Raw genomic sequence first — 20,238 nt, 5'->3', positions numbered from 1 at the left:
CCTTCTAGAGGGGTCGATCTTACCTGTTAGGTAAGATCCAGCCCCACTCCCGCGCCCCCTCCTCCCGGGGCCCTCCCACGCAGGGCGCTGTAGCCGCAGTGCCCCCCCGTCGCCCCCCACCCTCACTCCTGCGTCTTCCCGAGTTCGCCCCCCCGTTTTCCCAGACTCCCCTCGTGCTTTCGGGTTGCCATCCAAACACCCCCGCCCGCGCCCGCGGCGGGGATTCCTGCGGGCCAGGGGCGCCCTGGGTGGCGCGTGGGGAGGAAGGCTTTGCGCCGGGGCGGGCGGCCGCGCAGGGGCGCTGCCCGAGCGCTGCGCCGAGGCCGGGCGCGGGCGCCGCTGCGGCACGGCCGGGGGGCGGAGAGGGGCGGGCGCGGGGCGGGCTCGGCCCGGAATGTAGAGACCCGGGCGGGAGCCTCCCGGCGGCGGCGGCGGCGGTGGCGGCCGGGCTGCGGAGCGCAGAGGCTCCGTCACGTGTTTTTCTCCTCGGAGTGAGACGGCGGCGCGGTCGGAGGGGGCCGGCGCGCAGAGCCAGACGCCGCCGCTTGTTTTGGTTGGGGCTCTCGGCAACTCTCCGAGGAGGAGGGAGGAGGGGAGAAGTAACTGCAGCGGCAGCGCCTCCCGGGGAAGAGGCGTCTTCCCCGACTCCTTCCCCAGCCTACCCCCCTCGCCTCCCGCCCTCGTCCCCTCCCCTCCCGACTGGAGCGAGGGGCAGGGATGAGCCTGTCCCTCCAGCTTATCCTCAGCTCCCCAAGCTGCCTAGTAGCGTTTGTCGTGGAAAAGCCACTTTCTCCGCCTGCCGAGATGGGCCCGAATGGGGGCTGCAGAGGACGCGTCCGCGGGCGGCGGCAGCAGCAGCAGCAGCAGCAGCAGCAGCAGCAGCAGCAGCAGCAGCAGCAACAGCCGCAGCGCCGCGGTCTCTGCGACTGAGCTGGTATTTGGGCTGCTGGTGGCGGCAGGGACGGTTGGGGGGTGGGAGGAGGCGGAGGAGGAGGCGAAGGAGGAGGAGGGAGAACCCCGTGCAACGTTGGGACTTGGCAGCTCGCCTCCCCCTGCCCAAGGATATTTAATTTGCCTCGGGAATCGCTACTTCCAAAGGGGAACTCAGGAGGGAAGGCGCGCGCGCCTGGAGGGGCAACGCGGGGACCCCCAGCCGTAGCCGCCGCCTGCCTGCGCCGGACTCTCGCCTCGGCGGCGAGAGATGCATCTTTGCTCCTTCCCGGCCGCGGCGGTTGAGAGGAGACTTGGCTCTCGGAGGATCCGGGCTGCAACTCACGCCGGACGCGCTGCCTCCCCCAGGGCATGAAACGCCAGTAAACTCCGGTCGGGGCAATCTCCTTGGCGCAGCTGCTGCGTCCTCCCTTGGCTGCCCCTCCCTAGCGCAGAGGGCGGCGTGGATTTCGGAGTCGGGGTTTCAGCCGCCTCCAGCCCTGTTTGCATGTGCGGGGCCGCGGCTCGGAGCCTCCGCCCCCCACCCGGTTGTTTTTCGGCGCCTCGCTCTGCTCGGCGGCGGTGGTGGCGGCGGCGGTGGCAGCAGCATGGCGAGCCCTCCCGAGACCGACGGCTTCTCGGACGTGCGCAAGGTGGGCTACCTGCGCAAACCCAAGAGCATGCACAAGCGCTTCTTCGTGCTGCGGGCGGCCAGCGAGGCGGGGGGCCCGGCGCGTCTCGAGTACTACGAGAACGAGAAGAAGTGGCGGCACAAGTCGAGCGCCCCCAAACGCTCGATCCCCCTCGAGAGCTGCTTCAACATCAACAAGCGGGCGGACTCCAAGAACAAGCACCTGGTAGCCCTCTACACCCGGGACGAGCACTTTGCCATCGCGGCGGACAGCGAGGCGGAGCAGGACAGCTGGTACCAGGCCCTCCTGCAGCTGCACAACCGAGCCAAGGGCCACCACGACGGGGCCGCGGCCCCCGGGGCGGGAGGCGGCGGGGGCAGCTGCAGTGGCAGCTCTGGCCTCGGCGAGGCTGGGGAGGACTTGAGCTACGGGGACGTGCCCCCAGGACCCGCCTTCAAGGAGGTCTGGCAGGTGATCCTGAAACCCAAGGGCCTGGGTCAGACAAAGAACCTGATTGGCATCTACCGCCTCTGCCTGACCAGCAAGACCATCAGCTTTGTGAAGCTGAACTCGGAGGCGGCGGCTGTGGTACTGCAGCTGATGAACATCAGGCGCTGTGGGCACTCCGAGAACTTCTTCTTCATCGAGGTGGGCCGTTCCGCAGTGACGGGACCCGGGGAGTTCTGGATGCAGGTGGATGACTCTGTGGTGGCCCAGAACATGCATGAGACAATCCTGGAGGCCATGCGGGCCATGAGCGATGAGTTTCGACCTCGAAGCAAGAGCCAGTCCTCCTCCAACTGCTCCAACCCCATCAGTGTCCCCCTGCGCAGGCACCACCTCAACAACCCTCCACCCAGCCAGGTAGGGCTGACCCGCCGCTCTCGCACAGAGAGCATCACTGCCACCTCCCCTGCCAGCTTGGTGGGCGGGAAGCAGGGCTCCTTCCGCGTCCGTGCCTCCAGTGATGGCGAAGGCACCATGTCTCGCCCCGCCTCTGTGGACGGTAGTCCTGTAAGTCCTAGCACCAACAGGACCCACGCCCACCGGCATCGAGGCAGCTCCCGGCTGCACCCGCCTCTCAACCACAGCCGCTCTATCCCCATGCCTTCTTCTCGCTGCTCACCTTCTGCCACCAGCCCGGTCAGTCTGTCGTCTAGCAGCACCAGTGGCCACGGATCCACCTCGGACTGTCTCTTCCCGCGGCGGTCTAGTGCTTCTGTGTCCGGTTCCCCCAGCGATGGCGGTTTCATCTCCTCAGATGAGTATGGCTCCAGTCCCTGCGATTTCCGAAGTTCCTTTCGTAGTGTCACTCCGGATTCCCTGGGCCACACCCCACCGGCCCGCGGTGAGGAGGAGCTGAGCAACTACATCTGCATGGGAGGCAAGGGGCCCTCCACCCTCGCTGCCCCCAACGGTCACTACATTTTGCCTCGGGGTGGCAACGGTCACCGCTACATCCCAGGAGCTGGTTTGGGGACGAGCCCAGCCCTGACTGGAGATGAAGCAGCCAGTGCCGCGGATCTGGATAATCGGTTCCGAAAGCGAACTCACTCTGCTGGCACATCCCCTACCATTTCCCACCAGAAGACCCCATCCCAGTCCTCTGTGGCTTCCATTGAGGAATATACAGAGATGATGCCTGCCTACCCGCCAGGAGGTGGCAGCGGAGGCCGAGTGCCCAGCTACCGGCACTCCGCCTTCGTGCCCACCCATTCCTACCCTGAGGAGGGTCTAGAAATGCACCCCCTGGAGCGGCGTGGGGGCCACCACCGCCCAGACACCTCCAGTCTCCACACCGATGACGGCTACATGCCCATGTCCCCAGGGGTGGCTCCAGTGCCCGGCAGCCGAAAGGGCAGTGGAGACTACATGCCCATGAGCCCCAAGAGCGTGTCTGCCCCACAACAGATCATCAACCCCATCAGACGCCATCCTCAGAGAGTGGACCCCAATGGCTACATGATGATGTCCCCAAGCGGCAGCTGCTCTCCTGACCTTGGAGGTGGACCTGGCAGTGGCGGCAGCGGCAGCGGTGCAGCCCCTTCTGGGAGCAGCTATGGCAAGCTGTGGACGAACGGGGTAGGAGGCCACCACTCTCACGCCCTGCCACACCCCAAACTCCCCGTGGAGAGCAGTAGTGGCAAGCTCTTGTCTTGTACAGGTGACTACATGAACATGTCGCCAGTGGGGGACTCCAACACCAGCAGCCCTTCCGACTGCTACTATGGCCCTGAGGATCCCCAGCACAAGCCAGTCCTCTCCTACTACTCCTTGCCAAGGTCCTTTAAGCACACCCAGCGCCCGGGAGAGCTGGAGGAGAGCGCCCGGCACCAGCACCTCCGCCTCTCCTCCAGCTCTGGTCGACTCCTCTATGCCACAGCGGCAGAAGATTCCTCCTCCTCCACCAGCAGCGACAGCCTGGGCGGGGGATACTGTGGGGCTAGGCTGGAGCCCAGCCTCCCGCATCTCCACCATCAGGTCCTGCAGCCCCATCTGCCTCGAAAGGTGGACACAGCTGCCCAGACCAACAACCGCCTGGCCCGGCCCACGAGGCTGTCCCTGGGGGATCCCAAGGCCAGCACCTTACCTCGGGCCAGAGAGCAGCAGCCGCCGCCCTTGCTGCACCCTCCGGAGCCCAAGAGCCCAGGGGAATATGTGAATATTGAATTCGGGAGCGATCAGCCCGGCTACTTATCTGGCCCAGTGGCTCCCCACAGCTCGCCTTCTGTCAGGTGCCCATCCCAGCTCCAGCCAGCTCCCAGAGAGGAAGAGGCTGGCGCGGAAGAGTACATGAACATGGACCTGGGGCCCGGCAGGAGGGCCACCTGGCAGGAGAGCGCAGGGGTCCAGCCCGGGAGGGTGGGCCCCGCCCCCCCCGGAGCTGTTAGCGTGTGCCGGCCGACCCGGGCAGTGCCTAGCAGCCGGGGTGACTACATGACCATGCAGGTGGGCTGCCCCCATCAGAGCTACGTGGACACCTCGCCGGTTGCCCCCATCAGCTACGCCGATATGCGGACCGGAATCGTTGTGGAGGAGGCCAGCCTTCCCGGGGCCACAGCGGCCGCGCCCTCCTCATCCTCCACGACCTCTGCTTCCCCTGCAGAGCCTCAAGGAGCAGGGGAGCTGGCGGCCTGCTCGTCCCTGCTGGGGGGCCCGCAGGGACCTGGGGGCCCGAGCGCCTTCACGCGGGTGAACCTCAGTCCCAGCCGTAACCAGAGTGCCAAAGTGATCCGTGCCGACCCGCAAGGGTGCAGGAGGAGGCACAGCTCCGAGACCTTCTCCTCAACGCCCAGTGCCACTCGGGCGGGCAACACCCTGCCCTTCGGAGGCGGGGCTGCAGTCGGGGGCAGTGGTGGTGGCAGCAGCAGCGCTGAGGATGTGAAGCGCCACAGCTCTGCTTCCTTTGAGAACGTGTGGCTGAGGCCTGGGGAGCTGGGGGGAGCCCCCAAGGAGCTGGCTCAAGTGTGCGGGGCAGCCGGGGGTTTGGAGAATGGTCTTAACTACATAGACCTGGATCTGGTCAAGGACTTCAAACAGCGCCCTCAGGAGCGACCCCCTCAACCGCAGCCTCCTCCACCCCCGCCCCCCCATCAGCCTCTGGGCAGCGGCGAGAGCAGCTCCACCAGCCGCTCCAGCGAGGATTTAAGCGCCTATGCCAGCATCAGTTTCCAGAAGCAGCCAGAGGACCTCCAGTAGCTCAACTGGACATCACAGCAGGTGCGTTTCCTGGTGACAAAGTCAGAAGACGAAACTGCTTTTAACCTTGTGCTGGAATTCTGTTCCTCTGCCTCCACCCCTTCCCTCTCCTCCCCACTGCTTCCTTAGGGAGTGTACTCAGGGAGGGGGGAGGTCAGGGCACACAAGGTGACACCTGGCTGATGGTCAGTTAAGTCTGTAGCAGCAGCCACACACAGGACGGCTTTTTCACTTGAGGTTCCCAAGTGAAGTACTCACTGGTATTTACAAGGCATATTTCCTATACTACTAGTTCTGAGGTTTGTGAAGTTCATATGTAAGAACCTTGACCTCTATTGAAGTTTTCTTTTGACTATATATTTAGGTCAGCCTCTGGAAGGGACAATTCCACAAAAAAAAAAAAAAAAAAAAAAAAAAAAAAAACCTGTTAATACAGGGACTGAGCCCTTCATTTGAAGGTAGTGTTTCTGAGTTCTTAAGGGTGATCTTATCAAGTTGCTCTGTGTACTTTAGTTCTGTGATTTCACAACACCAAGGCAATATAAATAGCATGGGAAACACCAATTTTTATTCCTGTTGCCCTGAAAAGATTGAGTCAGGACTTGCTTAGGCTTATGTACTTAGAGAAGTACCTGTTAATTGGTGACTCTCTTTAGAAGGTAATCATTGGTGACATTTTCTTTTTGTTCCTGAACCAGGATGTGTGAAATACTACTCACACACCGACCCACCACCTCACAGGCATGGCTGCTTTTATACAGATAGGCAGTGAAGTCTGTATGCGTCTGGGACCCATTATTGAGTTAAGAGTTATGAAAATTCATCCCAGCGTGTCTGCCTTACAGTTGCCTGTTCTTGCAAAGGCCTGCACAAAGACGTCATACAGATCATTTGGGGGCTACTGTATGTCTTCTGTAAAATTACTTAACATTTTTATGCTGAAAAGGAGTCCTAAGACAGGGAAATGGAAGGGTTTGGTTTTCTTCTGCATTGAACGTAAGGACTAGACCTTGTTCTCTTCATTTTTAGGATATTTACTGTTTGCCTCTAAGTTCAATAGTGAATGTTGAAAGTTGGCTTCAGGTCTTCTGGGGCTAAGGCTGTACTGAAAACAAAAAACGTTTGTAGTAGGAAATTAGCTTGCCCTTCATTCTGTTGAGCCTGTTTTCTGGTGGTCATAATTGTGGGAAGGAGAGAGGAGTATAGTTTGCAAATAATGTGATGAGTTGGCAATGTAGAAGTTTCCAGCATTTGGAAACACTTTATTCTGACAAACTGATTATCTTGTTGTGATAGTCTTTTTATATATGCTTCACCAAATGAGCTTTAAAAAGCACGATTCTTCCTAATATGTGTCCATTCATAAGACATTCATGTGTGCAGTGGGTTCCTGTTGATAGGTTATTTATTATGTGGTCATAGTCTCTTTGATTCTAATATTTGACCCATATCATTTTCTCTTTTGTAGAACAAGGTACAGGTATACAAACATTCAAACTAAGATTTAAGGTGATATATTATACAAAGCACTTATTTGATAAGTATTCAAAATTTATTTTCATGATTCATTCTCTGGAAGAGAAATTTAATTGTGTATAGCAACCTCAACAGTAAAAATTTTGGTTATTTCCAGGGATGTTTTTGGGAATGTGAATCCCTCTAACACATTAGCCATTTGTGTTGCAAAATGTTTCATTTATAAAGGAATGAGAATTTGAAGGGAGAAAAACCCCTGCAGAACTAAGATTTGGATTTTAAAGAGATGAAAGAAGAGGCTAAGAAACAATAAGATTTCCTTGCCTGTTTTCCTAATTTGAACAGGTTTCTTTTTATAGAGTAGAATAAATAATATTTGCTCGGAAGGAAATTGACAAATAAAGTTTTTATTTTTCAAAAGGGCTTTAAAATAAAATCCTCCTTATATGGAGGATAGATTAAAAACAAACCAACAAAACCAAAGAATCTTCTATTCTTAGCTTTCTGAGGGAAAATATAATACTCTGCAACAACCATATAATCATATCCTTAATAATCCTGGAGTAGCAATTGACCATGCTTTGACAGCAATATGCCAGAAAAATTCTACAGTATTTGTAAGATGTAAATGCAGAGAGATGAGAGATGGGGGGAGTGGGAGCTGTGTGTGTGTGTGTGTGTGTGTGTGTGTGTGTGTGTGTGTGTGTGTGTGTACGCATGCGCCAGTGTGTATATATGTGTGTGTGTTTTAAGTGAGGCACCAAATGCTACTTGGCACATTTAAACCCTGACTTGTGCTTATTTCTCTTTCTTGCTGAGTTTGCCTTTGCTCTGTTGAGTTTAAAGATGTGATTTGATAGTCAATTATCATCTGAAACAAAAAGGAAGTCAAACCTGTCCACAGCAAAGCACTCTGCCTATGAAAGAGCATGTTAGTTTGTGAAAACATCGTTTTCCTAACTTCCTCAGCAACTGCTGTTTGCCTCTCTTTCCTATTTCTCAGGTGAAACCTGAAACAGGAAAGGGCATAAGGGGCCAGGAGATGTGTGCTCTATCTCCTAAGCCCTCATTTGAAACATCTCTGCCTGTTTACTCTTTTCCACGGTCTGTTACAGGACATTTCTGAGGCATTTCGTGCAGGTGGGCAGGACTGTTGGTTGCCCTTGATTCACCTCCTGTCCCACCACATTTTCTGTTTCTCTTCCCTCTTGTCCATCTGGGTCTCCTCTTGGTTCTGACCTGCCAGATCGTTTTCCAGTCTCCACCTCTCCCAGTCCCCTTGTTTCCCACCTCTTATGTTCCTGGCATTGTCTTTTCTTTTCGGCTCCATTTCAGAATTTTGCAGTACTGGTGGCCTACTCTCTGCAGAGAGTAAATTGAGAGCCCAAATCGGAGGGCAGAAAGGGCTTTACAGCAGCCCAGCTATCTTCACCCAGAATTTACCTCAAATTTGTTTTTTAGTTTGGAAGCTGCAGCTGAGCGGATAGAGCAGGCTTTGGTAAAGACAGACTCAAGCCATAGTTTTTTAGGTTCCTTTTTTTTTTGGTCATTTGGTTATGTCCCCTTAAAAAAATGGGCCTTTTTTCTTCCTCTCACCCCATTTCCTCGTTGTGATGTCAAGGATTCCTACCTCCACGACTACCTCCCATCTCTCCCTCTCTTCCTCCCTCCTGTCCCCTCGCTGTGTGGCCTTTTTTGTCTGGCGCAAACCCTCTCTCGGCCCTGGCACTTCACCGTTTCCCCGGTCACCTCTGCTTCCTGCATCCCTCCCTGTTTATTTGGTGCTCTGCTCCCCCTCCCTCCTCTAAGCCCCCTTAGGCCCGAGGTTGGGGAATCTGCAGCGAGGCTGAGGCCACCCTAAGAAGACTCCCACCCTGCTCACCCCCGGTCGCTTGGGGGTGCGGGGGCGGCCGGGTCCCCTCCCGGGCGTGGTGGGAGGTGGCGGTGGCAGTGGCGGGCGAGCCCTGGCCCCTGCCAGAGCCGCGGGGAGGCTGGCCCCTGGGCGGGCGGGGCAGCCGGGCGCTGATTGGCCCCCACCGGAGCCAATCAGCGCGAGCGTAGGCCTAGCTGCAGCAGGGGTGGGGCGGGACCTCGGGCGAGGGTTGGGTGGGGGCCTCGGTCCCGGGTCCAGGGTCCGGTGGTGGCAGCCGGCCAGACAGCCAGGCGGTCGCCCACCCTTCTCCCTCTGCCCCCTCCCTCTACCGCTCGAAGAACTGAGCCAAATACACGCCCCCTCCATCCTCCTCCCAGAGGATGTTATGAGCTCAGCCTTACTCGTGCATCTAGACCAGAATCCTAAGAATGAGAAAGTCCAACCAGCCCACTGACAGAGGCCGGAAACACACACTTCCTCTTATATTTAATTGAGAAAAATCCAGGCCGTGACCATGTGACGTGCCCCATTTTGTTTCCCTCCTCTCTTTACTACGATTTACTACGACGCCACGTTCCTGTTCCTTAATCTTCCTGTCTTGAAATCTGTGAACAGGAGGAAGCTACAGCACGTGGTTGTAGGATTGATTGGGTTGGCTCAAGATTTTTACATTTACATCTCTTACTATTGGGAGGAAGGAGAGAGAAACTGAGTAGGAAATCCAAGTGCTGTGGCTGGCACTGTGTGGGGATCATTCGGAAAATCCATTTGGCTCGAAACTGCATCAGGGTCAACACTGTTGCGTGCTTGCAGTTTGCAAAGCACAGAGCTAGGATAAGACCCACAAAAACTGACCATCCTCAGCCCAAGGAAGCTCATAGTGAAATGAAAACGTCGATACAGCTTGCAAATCGTGAGAATCTAGAGATTCCTTACGAGGGCTTGGACAGGGTTCCTTATTGGGCTTGCAGGTAATGCTGCTTGCTTCTCAAAAACAGATTTGTGTTTTGACCTGTGGCAGCCTGAGTGACAGCTCATCAGGGCAGGCAGGGAGAACGGACTTCGAAAGCTTGCTAGATTTATGTTGTGCTTCCTCACATAACCAAAATTATGTGGGATGTATTACCAAGTGCGATCGGCATTTGTTTATTTATTCTTTCTAGAATAAAGAAGGAAAATAACGAAGATAAATACTATGGAAGTATTTCCTTCTTCCCATCCCTCTCAGATAAGCGTTTCTCACCAGCTAACAATCTCTGTTGCAATCACTGAATCATAAGCCCCAAAGGCAGCATTTTTCTTTAGGTGTTGATTGAAACGTCACAGGTGAAAATGTAAGGAAGAAACACTGCCCCTGAAAATTCTATGCCCCAATACTGCTTCTGAGCTGCTCTGCTGTTCCAGAAAACTTTGAGCATTTAACAATCTTCCTAATTTCTGCTATTGTTTAGGTAGCTTTTTATGTTAGAAATAAAGCCATAAAAATTTCATATATTGTAGTCAGTTATCAGATTGCCTTCCAAATAAATACTTTCTCCAATACTGTTCTAGAGTGAGAGACTCAGAATCCAAGAGGGCATACTTCCCTCCTCTCTCCTTTTTTTTTTTAATCAAAATTCCCGGAAAATAGCTTAATGTTATCTTGAATGATACAATGGAAAAAGCAGTTCCTGGGAGCCAGAGATCTTGGGTTATAACACAGCCTATGCCCTTCACTAAGCTGAGTGACCTTGAGAAAGTCATTTAATTTCTCTGGACCTATTTCCTCATCAGTAAGTTGAGAATTTTGTTCTTAATTATTCTAACCTCCTTTGCAGCTCTAAACATAGGGATATTTTGGAGAAAATGATATTCTTTAATGGGTCAGTTGTAATGAGGATTCTTTCTGAAGAAGCTATTGATGGGGTCCTAATGAAGTGCATTAGAATATTCGGTTCTGTCCCGTTCTAGCTTCTGGATCACTCTTTATGGCTTGATTTAAGACTGATTTTAACCTTTCTTATCTGGAGTCGGGGGAACATTTTCAGACTTTAACAGACCTTCAGACAAACCTTGCTGACTCTACCAGTCTAAATTTTTGGAACCTTTTTTAGACTGGATTTGGCTTCTCTCCCCTCCTCCCTTTTTAAAAACAAAATTTGTGTGAGAATGCAGGTTACCCGCTGGTTCCTTCCTCCTAAGGTCAGCTGTTGGAAGCATCCGTCCCCACCTGGCAGTACAGGTAAAGCTTTAAGCAATCCACGCCTGTGGCGTTATTCTGTTTATTGTGCTGGAAATCACCCCTTCTTGCGCCAGTGGTCTGTTTATGGATAATGTTTCTCATTTGTACCATGAGAATCCTTTGGTGAAGTATCCACTTGAATGAATGGGGAAGAAATCTGAGAGGCCAGTTGGGAACTATAAGAAGTCTTTCACAATTTTTTGTTTAGTTTTATTTTTCTCTGTTGGGTGTGTGAACAAACTCAAAACTTCTCTTGCTGGTAAAATCAGTGTTGCCCAGCTTTTTTGTGCTTCAGCAGTTCTGATTGGTTGCTTGAGCCGCACAGTGCTTTGCTGACCCAGTGTAATCCTGGCTGTCCGGCTGCCAATGTATTCAGAATTGCCTTCCCATTTGGGCACCTCCATGTGGATTTCATAAATTAGAAAAGTCTATTGATGCTTTCATTCAAAACTTCATTGACCTGACAGTTACTTTTCTACTCTTTCTGCTATCATCAGATGTATTTCTTAGCTGTATAGTATATAAATGTTTCCTTTTATTTTGGTGGGTTGGTAATTCAGTATAATGGGACACTTCACAATTTTAAGGTTTTATTTTGCTTTGTTCTGAAGAAAACCATTTCCTCAATTATTTCCTCATGTTACAGAGTTACTGGAAATTGTATTCAAGGAAAACAGCTTCTTGCGGATTCAGTTTGAAGTCAGTTTCACACTAAAGATTCTGTAACTTTTTTTCACACTAATACTTTTCTTGTGTTTAAAATAACAGATAGTCTACCACATTTATAGTTATGCAATTGATGTATTATTTCATTATCTTATGAGTCCACAGCTACGCAGCAAACTTGAAACGTTCTTTTTAAAATGTTATGGAAACATGCTCATAAATTGTAATCACATTGAATTTTAACTTAACAGAATTACATTTTAATATTAGTATGGTATAGTAGTACACTAATTTCAAACTGTTGGGAAAGTTCCAAAAAGTTGTAAAACTTTTCCTCTTTTTGGTTCTGTTCTTGTCTGACATTATGAAAATGTTGTCTCTCTCCCATTCTTAATTTATGAGACTAGAGGGGAGATAGATTAGATAAATATCAGGTACTGTCATCTATGGGAAAAGGAACATTTTCCATTTTAATCTTCCTGCAGGCTCTGCTACAATCTATTTATTCAAAGAAATTTAGTTGGGTCTATGTTATTTGTACTTCTTCAGTGAGTCAGTGATCTTTGAATATTAGAGCTTTTAAAAATGATGTGTTTAGGTTGAAAACATAAACACATCACTTTCTTTTTCACCCCTCCTTTCTGCATTTGCATTAATGATGGCAGTGGACTTGAATATGAGTCAGACTATTATGTTAATTGTATCCATCTTTGTGGTTTTATTGCCCTACCCTGCATGTCTGATGGAGGAAGCTGAGTTGCATTCACTGTTTTCCCTTGTTGTTCCATGTTTGTTGCTGCTGTTGTCCACTCAGTGTCACACTCTCCACCATCTACCGCTGGCCCTGTTAGAGCCAAACCCATGTGCGTTGGATGCTAGTCGGTTGGGCTGAAGAAGATGCCAAGTTGTAGTAAGGAAAAAAGACTTTAATAAACTTTCCTCCCTCTTCTTTTTTTGACCAAAAAATACTTTGATGCTAGTTCTCTGATCCTCCCTGACATCTTGAGGTCACGTTGCTGAACAAGTAGCACTTAATCTTGAGAAATTGATAGTTGTATTGTGTTTGTTGGAATGATCAAAGAGGCCTTCTTTTTGTTTTCTGGTTTTTTTCCTTCAAATATATGTGGTGTGGCAAACAAATTATATTCTGCACAGAAAGTCATGATTCTTACTTTTAGGAAGGTTATGATTGAAATAAGACAGGCAAAAATTTTTAAAAAATACAGTAGTTGAAGGTCTCTGAAATATCTGGTAATTACTATGTATCTAACTATTATTCAGTATTCTCCAGTGATCATTTCCCTGTTCTTTTAAAAATTATTGACAGGGCTCTATGAGATATGAGAAATAATCATACTTACCCTTGAATTTAAGAGATTGTGGGAATGATCAGAAGAACTTTCCATCTCCAGTGTATTGATAGGGGCCACCTAGCTCCCAACACCTAACCTATGATTTCCTTTTTTTTTTAAATGGAGGTACTGGGGATTGAACCCACGACTTTGTGCTTCATGCATACTTAGCACATGCTCTGCTGCTGAGCTATACACTCCTCACTAAACTATGATTTCTTATTGGTCTCCCTCCCTCCTTTGCCTCAATAAACACCAGTGAGCACCTATCACATTACAACAGCACAGATTTTGTTAAGAGGATGGTGATGGGAACATGGAAATGAGGACAAAAATGGGAGGGAGGGGAATTCATCTAAGTAATTACCAAATTTCTTACGGCTCAACTTATCTGGGAAAAAATTAAGATTCAGAAGGTGCAATGTATGGAAGTCAGTATTTTTCATCTGCTCATTGGGCCGAAGTGCCCACCTATCTTAAAGTTGTCTGCTTTTCTTAATCATTCTAACCATAGCTTCCTGCCTCACAGTAACACCAGCATGCTTAAATAGTTTATAAGGCTGTCCAAACTCTCCTTTGGACAGAGTGGTCCGTTTTCGGATATGCAGCTAGCAAACATAATATTTACAAGAAGCAAGGAGAAAAGAGATCTTTGGTCAAACTAAAGCAGCCAGGAGAGGGGTCCAGGTGATAAATGGTCAGGAGCTTAGTCAGTCCTTGTTAGGGGTTAGTCAGTGTTAGGAAACGTGGGGTGAAGATGAGGGCTGCGAAAGAAATTGCAAAATCTTTGGGTCTTAGAAGCTCTATTATTCAAGGACTTTTTTCTTCCCCTTTGGGTGGGTGGTTTTTATTTTTAGTAGCGAAACCTCTAACCCTCTGACCTCTGGACCCTGTGCTTGCTGCTGGCGGGAAGTATAATCTACTTTGAGGTTTTTCTCATTGCTCGCTTTTCATCTCTCTCTGTTTTGACGGTGTGCAGTCATATTTGTTTTTAAGTTTATAGTAGTTTCTTCCAGAGACATAAAAAAAGCAGTTTTTTTAAGACCACCAAGTTTTATGGTAGTTTTCTGGATCTATTTACATAATGTTTTTTTCTTTTAATATTTTGGTGTAGCCAATGCAGACTCATGCTGTTTCAAGTGGTTTAACAAAATTGTTTTTAAAGATATAGAGTGAAAATTAAGGCTTTCTCCCACTCCTGTTCTCCAGCTTCTCTTCTCAGAGGCCACCACCAACGCTGGTTTTTTGTTTATCTTTCCAGAGATGAGCTGCTCATAAATTTTGAAGCTTAGTAATAGAAAGTTGGTTAAATGCCCAACAGCTCCAAGTCTTCCATGGCAGAACACACTCAGATCCCACATTGCTGCACTGAGGGAACACAGCAGCCAACAGCCCTCTTACAATAGACTCCCTGCTTTGTTTTTGTTAAAGGGAAAAAGCAAAGTACTCTTTATTTTCCATGCCTCTTCTGGATCCTCAGGTTAAAGAAAAAAGTACATAACCCTGGAAGGAGGGAAAGCTTGTTAAGAAATGATCTGCTTTTCTAGCTTTGAAGCGTTTGTGCCAATTGATTGAGAAGGGAAAGGTGTCTAAGTTTTCAAATACTAGCATTTTTAATCTTTATTACTTTATTTACCTCCCCGGTTCACTTTTATGGTAGTACTCAGGCATTCAGCACCCAACTCCCTTACCCCCTCCAAGACTGCACAAATAACTAGTTCTTAATATAGTGTAGTAGGATTAAGTATAAAGGTTAAGGATCTTTGTGACGACTTCCTGGACACTAATGTCTCCGAGTTTTGAGAGTTCAAAAGACTTAATGTTTTAATTAAAATAGTCTTTCACTATAAAGCCATCTCGTTTCCTAACAGTGTGCATTGTTTAGCTTTGATGTGTAACAAGCCGCTCCAAAACCGATCGCCTTAAATGATCAGTCTTTGTTAGATCATAATTCTGAGGGTTTGGTGATTGGGGCTGGGTTCAGCTGGGCGGTTCTGCGTCTCACCCCGCTGAGCTTATGCGGTTGCGGTGACTGGAGGGTCGGCTGGGGGCTGGTTGGTCTGGGATGGCTTCCCTTACTTGTCTGGTGGGTGATGCTGGCTGTCAGGCGGTGATTGCTGCTGACTGTACCACGTGTCCCCGCAGGCTAACCCGATATGGGACGAGGTCTCTGCAGTAAGAGGGCAAGCCTGCACAGGCACTTTGCAAGCCTCTGCTTGCATCATATTTGCTACTCTCCCATTGCCCAAAGCAAGTCACAAAGCCATGCCCAGTTTCAAGGGGTGGAAAAATAGATAGTAATTCTTGATGGGAGAAGCCATTTTTTTTCTGATTTATACAGGATATAAATGCATCTATAAACAGTTCTTTATGTCATCATTAAGAGAGATTTATCAGCTACATGCTGAATATTTAGCATAACATTATTCTTAGATGTTTATAATGAATATTCCTAGTTTTGGGCAAAATATCTGGATTTCCTTCATATTAAGGTGGTATCACCTTTTGCCTCTCAATTTTTCTTTGAAAAACATGAAAGGTGATGTTCTCTCAATAAAGCTTTATTGGGTTTGTACTGGGAGCCAGGCCCTGAAGACAGGAGTGAGTGAGTCTCTGCCCTTCTGGTGCTTTTAGATGGGGCAGACAACAAAGCTGTGAACAAATTTGTGCTCCTGCAGAACACAGCTCCATGAAGATGAAATGCAGGGTCACGGAGTAGAATAATGGAGAACTGCTTTCCATGTGGGGGCAGAAAGCGATTTGAGAAAATAGTACGTAATGCAGTTCTGCCATTCAGGCTTGTGAAGGGGGAACACATATTTTTATATCGCGTGTTGGTGGGGCCAGGTGCAGATTCCGGTCTTGGGATGGCGTCTCTTTCTAAGAGTTAGATTTCCCTCTTGAGAATGCCTCTTACTGGATGAGTGAAAGCTGCAAGTTCACCTCTGCGAAAACCGTAAAAAGTGGCTACTGAGGTTCCTAGTACCAGAAGCTGCTGTGTATATTTTTAATGCCGTTGGTGGTTGGTGAAAATATTCATGCTCTTTTCCTAGACTAGAGGATTACACTTTCTGACCGTCTGCAGGGCTCACATAGGACCGGAAGATAATTTGGTCTTGGGAAGGTGCCCAGAGCCAGAGGACAGACACTAGACATCTCGGACCACCCTCCCTTTGCCTCTTCACCAGGACTGCCCTTCCCCAAGGACGCAGCAGGCTGGACCAGATGAGAACTTACACTTGAGTGGGGTGAGATGGGGAGCAGTGACTGAAATGGAGTCAAAGACTTTTAAATGGTTTGAAAGAGTTTTTTCCTACCTGAGCACCAATCCCGATCTTGGTAATACAGACTTGCTAATTATTGGAAAGCAAACCAAACGGTCAGCAATATCTCACTCAAAGCCAAAGCAGTACTTTTAACTCTGCCCCAGATCTTCTATCAGGCAGTATTTACATTTTTCTTTTACTGGAATCTCCAGTGCTTTAAATGTTCCTGAGGTTACAAAACAAAACAAAATGGGACCCTGTGTAAATTACATCATGGTGGGAGGAGGGGAGGGAGGCTCCTAAAGCGTTTTGAGGGGCTGGCTGGGTGGTGTGTTGATACTCTGCTCTTGGCAACTCCCACCCACCCCCAACTCCTCCCTTGACCCCTGCCTTCTGCCAGCCTTCCCATTTCAGGGCTCTCTTTGAACCACAACTAAACAATAACTTCCTTTCAAAGTTGAGCCCATCCCTCTGGTTAGGTTAAGGAATAGAAATACTACATTTTGAAAAAGAGTGGGTAACAACTGAATTTCTGACAATATTTCACTTCCACTGGTGGGGTATCCTGCAAGTTGGTGAGTGTGTGTGTGTGTATGTGTGTGTTGGTTTGTGTGTGGGGGGAGGTGGGGAGGTGGGGAGCTGGGGCAGATGGTTAGGGAGTGGAAACTATGGCCAACAAAAAGGGTTATATGCCTAAAACTAGGTCTTTAAAATATTTTGCAGCCTGAGCGTTTAGTCCCTGCAAGGGACGACCTTCAGAAAGTGTGCAGGCTTGTTTCTCCAGGCCTTTGAACTGGGTGAGGAATGTGTCTCAAGATGGAAAAACGAATGACTGGTGTTTTTAGCCTCCAGCTTGAAACTTGCCGGAGGAATGTTCTTGTGCCCTGAGAGCCTGCTTCCCACCATGCGTTAGATGGCCTTTCGGAAAGCGTCTTTGCTTGATCAGGTCCTCAACAAAAACCCATGCCACTCACTACTTCTAGGTGGATTTTAAATGAATGCCTCTTCTCTAAGAGTAGAGCCCCACCGCTCCCTCTCCACCTCAGCTGAGATGATTTATTGGTGCTCATGAGATAAGGAAACGTCAGACTTTTTTTTTTTCTTTTTTTTTTGGCTTGGGGAATAATTTTAAAAAAATAATGGCAGGAGGTACTTAGGAACATAAATAAAGAGATCTGATCTCAGAATGGATTTTCACCAAAAGAAAAATTGCATTTGCAGTGGAAAATCAATACATTTAAGACAACATTTAGCGTATTTGGTTTGCTGGTTCCTGTGTACCTAGCACCCTGTCTCTCTCCTTTCTTTCAGAAAGTTGACTCCTTCTTAACAGATGATGGGGACCCCTGTCCTGGCTGTGGGTACTGGTTTCACGTTACTCTCCCACTAAAAATTGCCAGCTCTTTGAGAATAGTCTCACCAATCATCTCACGACTCCAGTATCTGGGGAGGTGCTCACAGAACACTGAAGTAAAAATTTGTTTATCAACAGTTCAGGAGAGAGTTGTGGAACAAAGGAGAGGACTTCAGGAAAACCTCCAACGAAAACAGTACTGTGGGTATATTTTGAGTACCTCAAACCATTTCATTTGCCAAATATTTTTTAAAAATCCAGTTCAGATTGAACAATGCATTAAAAATAGTCAAACAAGATTACGAGAGCCTTTGCAATGCGATGTGACTGGATATGAAAACTGGGGGGAAGTTAACTACAGCTGCCTTGTTGCTGTGTCCGAAATCCTTGGATCTTTCCTCTGTTCCCTCAAACCATTCTTTTCAAGATTGACAGAAACTTTGCTTTGTTTTGACAAGATTTATTTCTCTGCTGCCAACAGTAGTTCATCAACGTTTATCCTCCTAACAGAGTTCTTCTGATGTTAATTGTAGCTTACCGATCTAGGTCATAGCATAGCATTTTACGCTGAGGCTTAAAGATATCAAAAGCAATGAGAAAATTATTTGAAAAATAATTATTGTATCGTAGTTACCTCTATTTTTTTTTTTTTTCAAAGAGGCCAGTTGTTCAGTACGTGAAGCGTCAAGTCCCCTTTTAACTTGTCCCTATGCTCATTCTTTTTCTTCCCCTGGAGTATATTGCTGCTAATTAGTCCTTCTCCTAAAATATGGGTAAGGCCTGGGAAAAGAAATTAAATTTAAGCAAGTCCATTTTGTCAAGGTGGTACTTAGTATGACTCGGCTAAAAAGCTACCTTGGTCTGGGGAGTTGACCCTCATTGCCAAGACATGAGACTTTTTCCCTGCATCCTTTTTTTTTTTTCTGTGTTGAAAAAGTTTTAATGTAATTACATATCCTAAAACTTTGATATATTTGTTCTTACATGGTGAGTGATACATAGTTATTATAAGCAATTTATAGATAGTTGTCGAGGCAAGTTATGAAGATCTATAAGCCATGTCATTGTAATGTTTTCTAATTAGTTATTCCAGAGATTTTTTAAGTTTAAGTCCCCTGCATTCTGGATGGAGGCTGGGCTACTTGGATGATCAAAGGAACAGAATGTGTGCTCTGAACTAATTTATCAGCTATTATAGCCATTCTTTTTTCACCGTTGCTTGAGATTTTAAGTATTAGGCTGAAACTTAGCATTCAAGCAGTTTTACTCATAGCAAAACAGTTGTCATCTTTTAATATAAAAGCCCACAATGCCCCAAGATCTGTAGCACGAAGGTGTTTAATTTCATTGTAACTAGGACTTCCGTTTTCTTAGTTCTGCAGTCACTTGGCATGTATGCTACTTTGTAAAACTTGAAAGTGTTTCCAACGGGTATGTGTCTGGTATTGAGCTGGGCTAGTTTTCTCTCTGCCAGGGTGGTTGACTGAGTTAAGATGCTTAGAGCAATGAGTCTGACATTCGGTAGACATTATGTGTTGTAGATACTGAATGACTGAACGTGGGACCATGTGTTTTTAGACCACAGCAGGGGAAATGTGCCAACACCTCATTTATCTGTAGAGCGGAATCATACTCTTCAGCAGGACAGGGAGTTTTTCTTAACTACATTACCACTGTCTGACACTTGGTGGGTACTTATTGTCTTAAATGTTTCCATTTCATTCCATAATTAAGCTCTTGTAATTACTGAACCTGGAAACCTGAAGAAATGATAAGTGGTCTTGAAGGTAGTTGTGGGGAATCCCCGAAGACGCGAATGTTTGTAGACCAGACATGAGAGAATGTTCTGGTTAATTAATGCAACAAGGAGTTAGGGGTTACTGCCAGGCATGTACCTCAGTTCTTGAGTTACAACTTTAAAGAAAGCAGACAAAAACTCAGGCCCTTACAGAGCTTTTTTTCTTGAGGACTCCTGGAAGGAGAGGCTGTTGAGGGTCGGTTTCCTTGGAGGACAAGTTGAGACCCACTGAGAGAAATAAGAGAGACTACTGGCCCCTTTTGTGGCCTTGAGGGGTTGGCATTGATTTGTGCATGTACTTTCACCTTAAAATGCATCACGTTCTTTTTACCTGGATGTAAGTATGTCATTTGTATTCCTCGTGGCTTTTCAGTCATGATTAAGGTTACCTTGTGACTCACAAACGAAGCAAAGTCACACTCTTCTGACGTCATAGGGCAGGATATGAAAGAGAAGGAAGAGGAAGACAAATGTGGCCACCACTGTGTGTTGGGCCGCGAGCCACAGCTAATGCCGTGTGTGGTAGTGGATGTCAGTAATTTTCACTGGATGTTAAGAGGTTCCTGTGGGAGACCACTACGCAAAACTGGTAATGTGTCATACCAATCTTTGGCTGAAATTTTGTTGGAAAATTCTGTTGGAAAAATATTTAATATGTTTGCTTTTCTCTACATTTATTCCTTGTACAAAATTGGAGAAAGACTAGTATCTTGAAACACTTTAAAAAATGTTTTCTTTTTAAAAAAAATTTTTGTTTGTTTTTTTGGGGGGGGGTGGCAATTAGGTTCATTTATTTATCTTTTTTTTTTTTTTTTAAGGGAGGTACTGGGGATTGAACCCAGGACCTCGTGCATGCTAATAAGCACGGACTCTACCACTGAACTATACCCTCCCTGCTAGTAAAGTTTTAAGTTTTGACAAATGCTTAATGTCTTGTGTTTGCCATTGCAGTATCTTGCAGAATAGTTTCA

At 48.0% G+C, this 20,238-nt stretch overlaps 1 protein-coding gene across 1 annotated transcript in view; it reads left to right on the top strand.

Annotated features, from left to right (window-relative positions):
- The first annotated feature begins 422 nt into the window (after nt 1-422).
- Nucleotides 423-20,238, top strand: part of IRS1 (insulin receptor substrate 1) — a 60,084-nt gene continuing 40,268 nt past the window's right edge. Inside the window, exon 1 of the mRNA XM_074364404.1 lies at nt 423-5,282. Coding sequence (XP_074220505.1) covers nt 1,539-5,261 — 3,723 coding nt within the window. The 5' untranslated portion in view covers nt 423-1,538 and the 3' untranslated portion in view covers nt 5,262-5,282. The remainder of the gene's footprint in view (nt 5,283-20,238) is intronic.

The sequence above is a fragment of the Camelus bactrianus genome, chromosome 5 (genome assembly GCF_048773025.1).
Source record: "Camelus bactrianus isolate YW-2024 breed Bactrian camel chromosome 5, ASM4877302v1, whole genome shotgun sequence".
NCBI lineage: Eukaryota > Metazoa > Chordata > Mammalia > Artiodactyla > Camelidae > Camelus > Camelus bactrianus.
The sequence above is the reverse complement of the archived record's forward strand: the minus strand, read 5'-3'. Positions and strand labels throughout refer to the sequence as shown.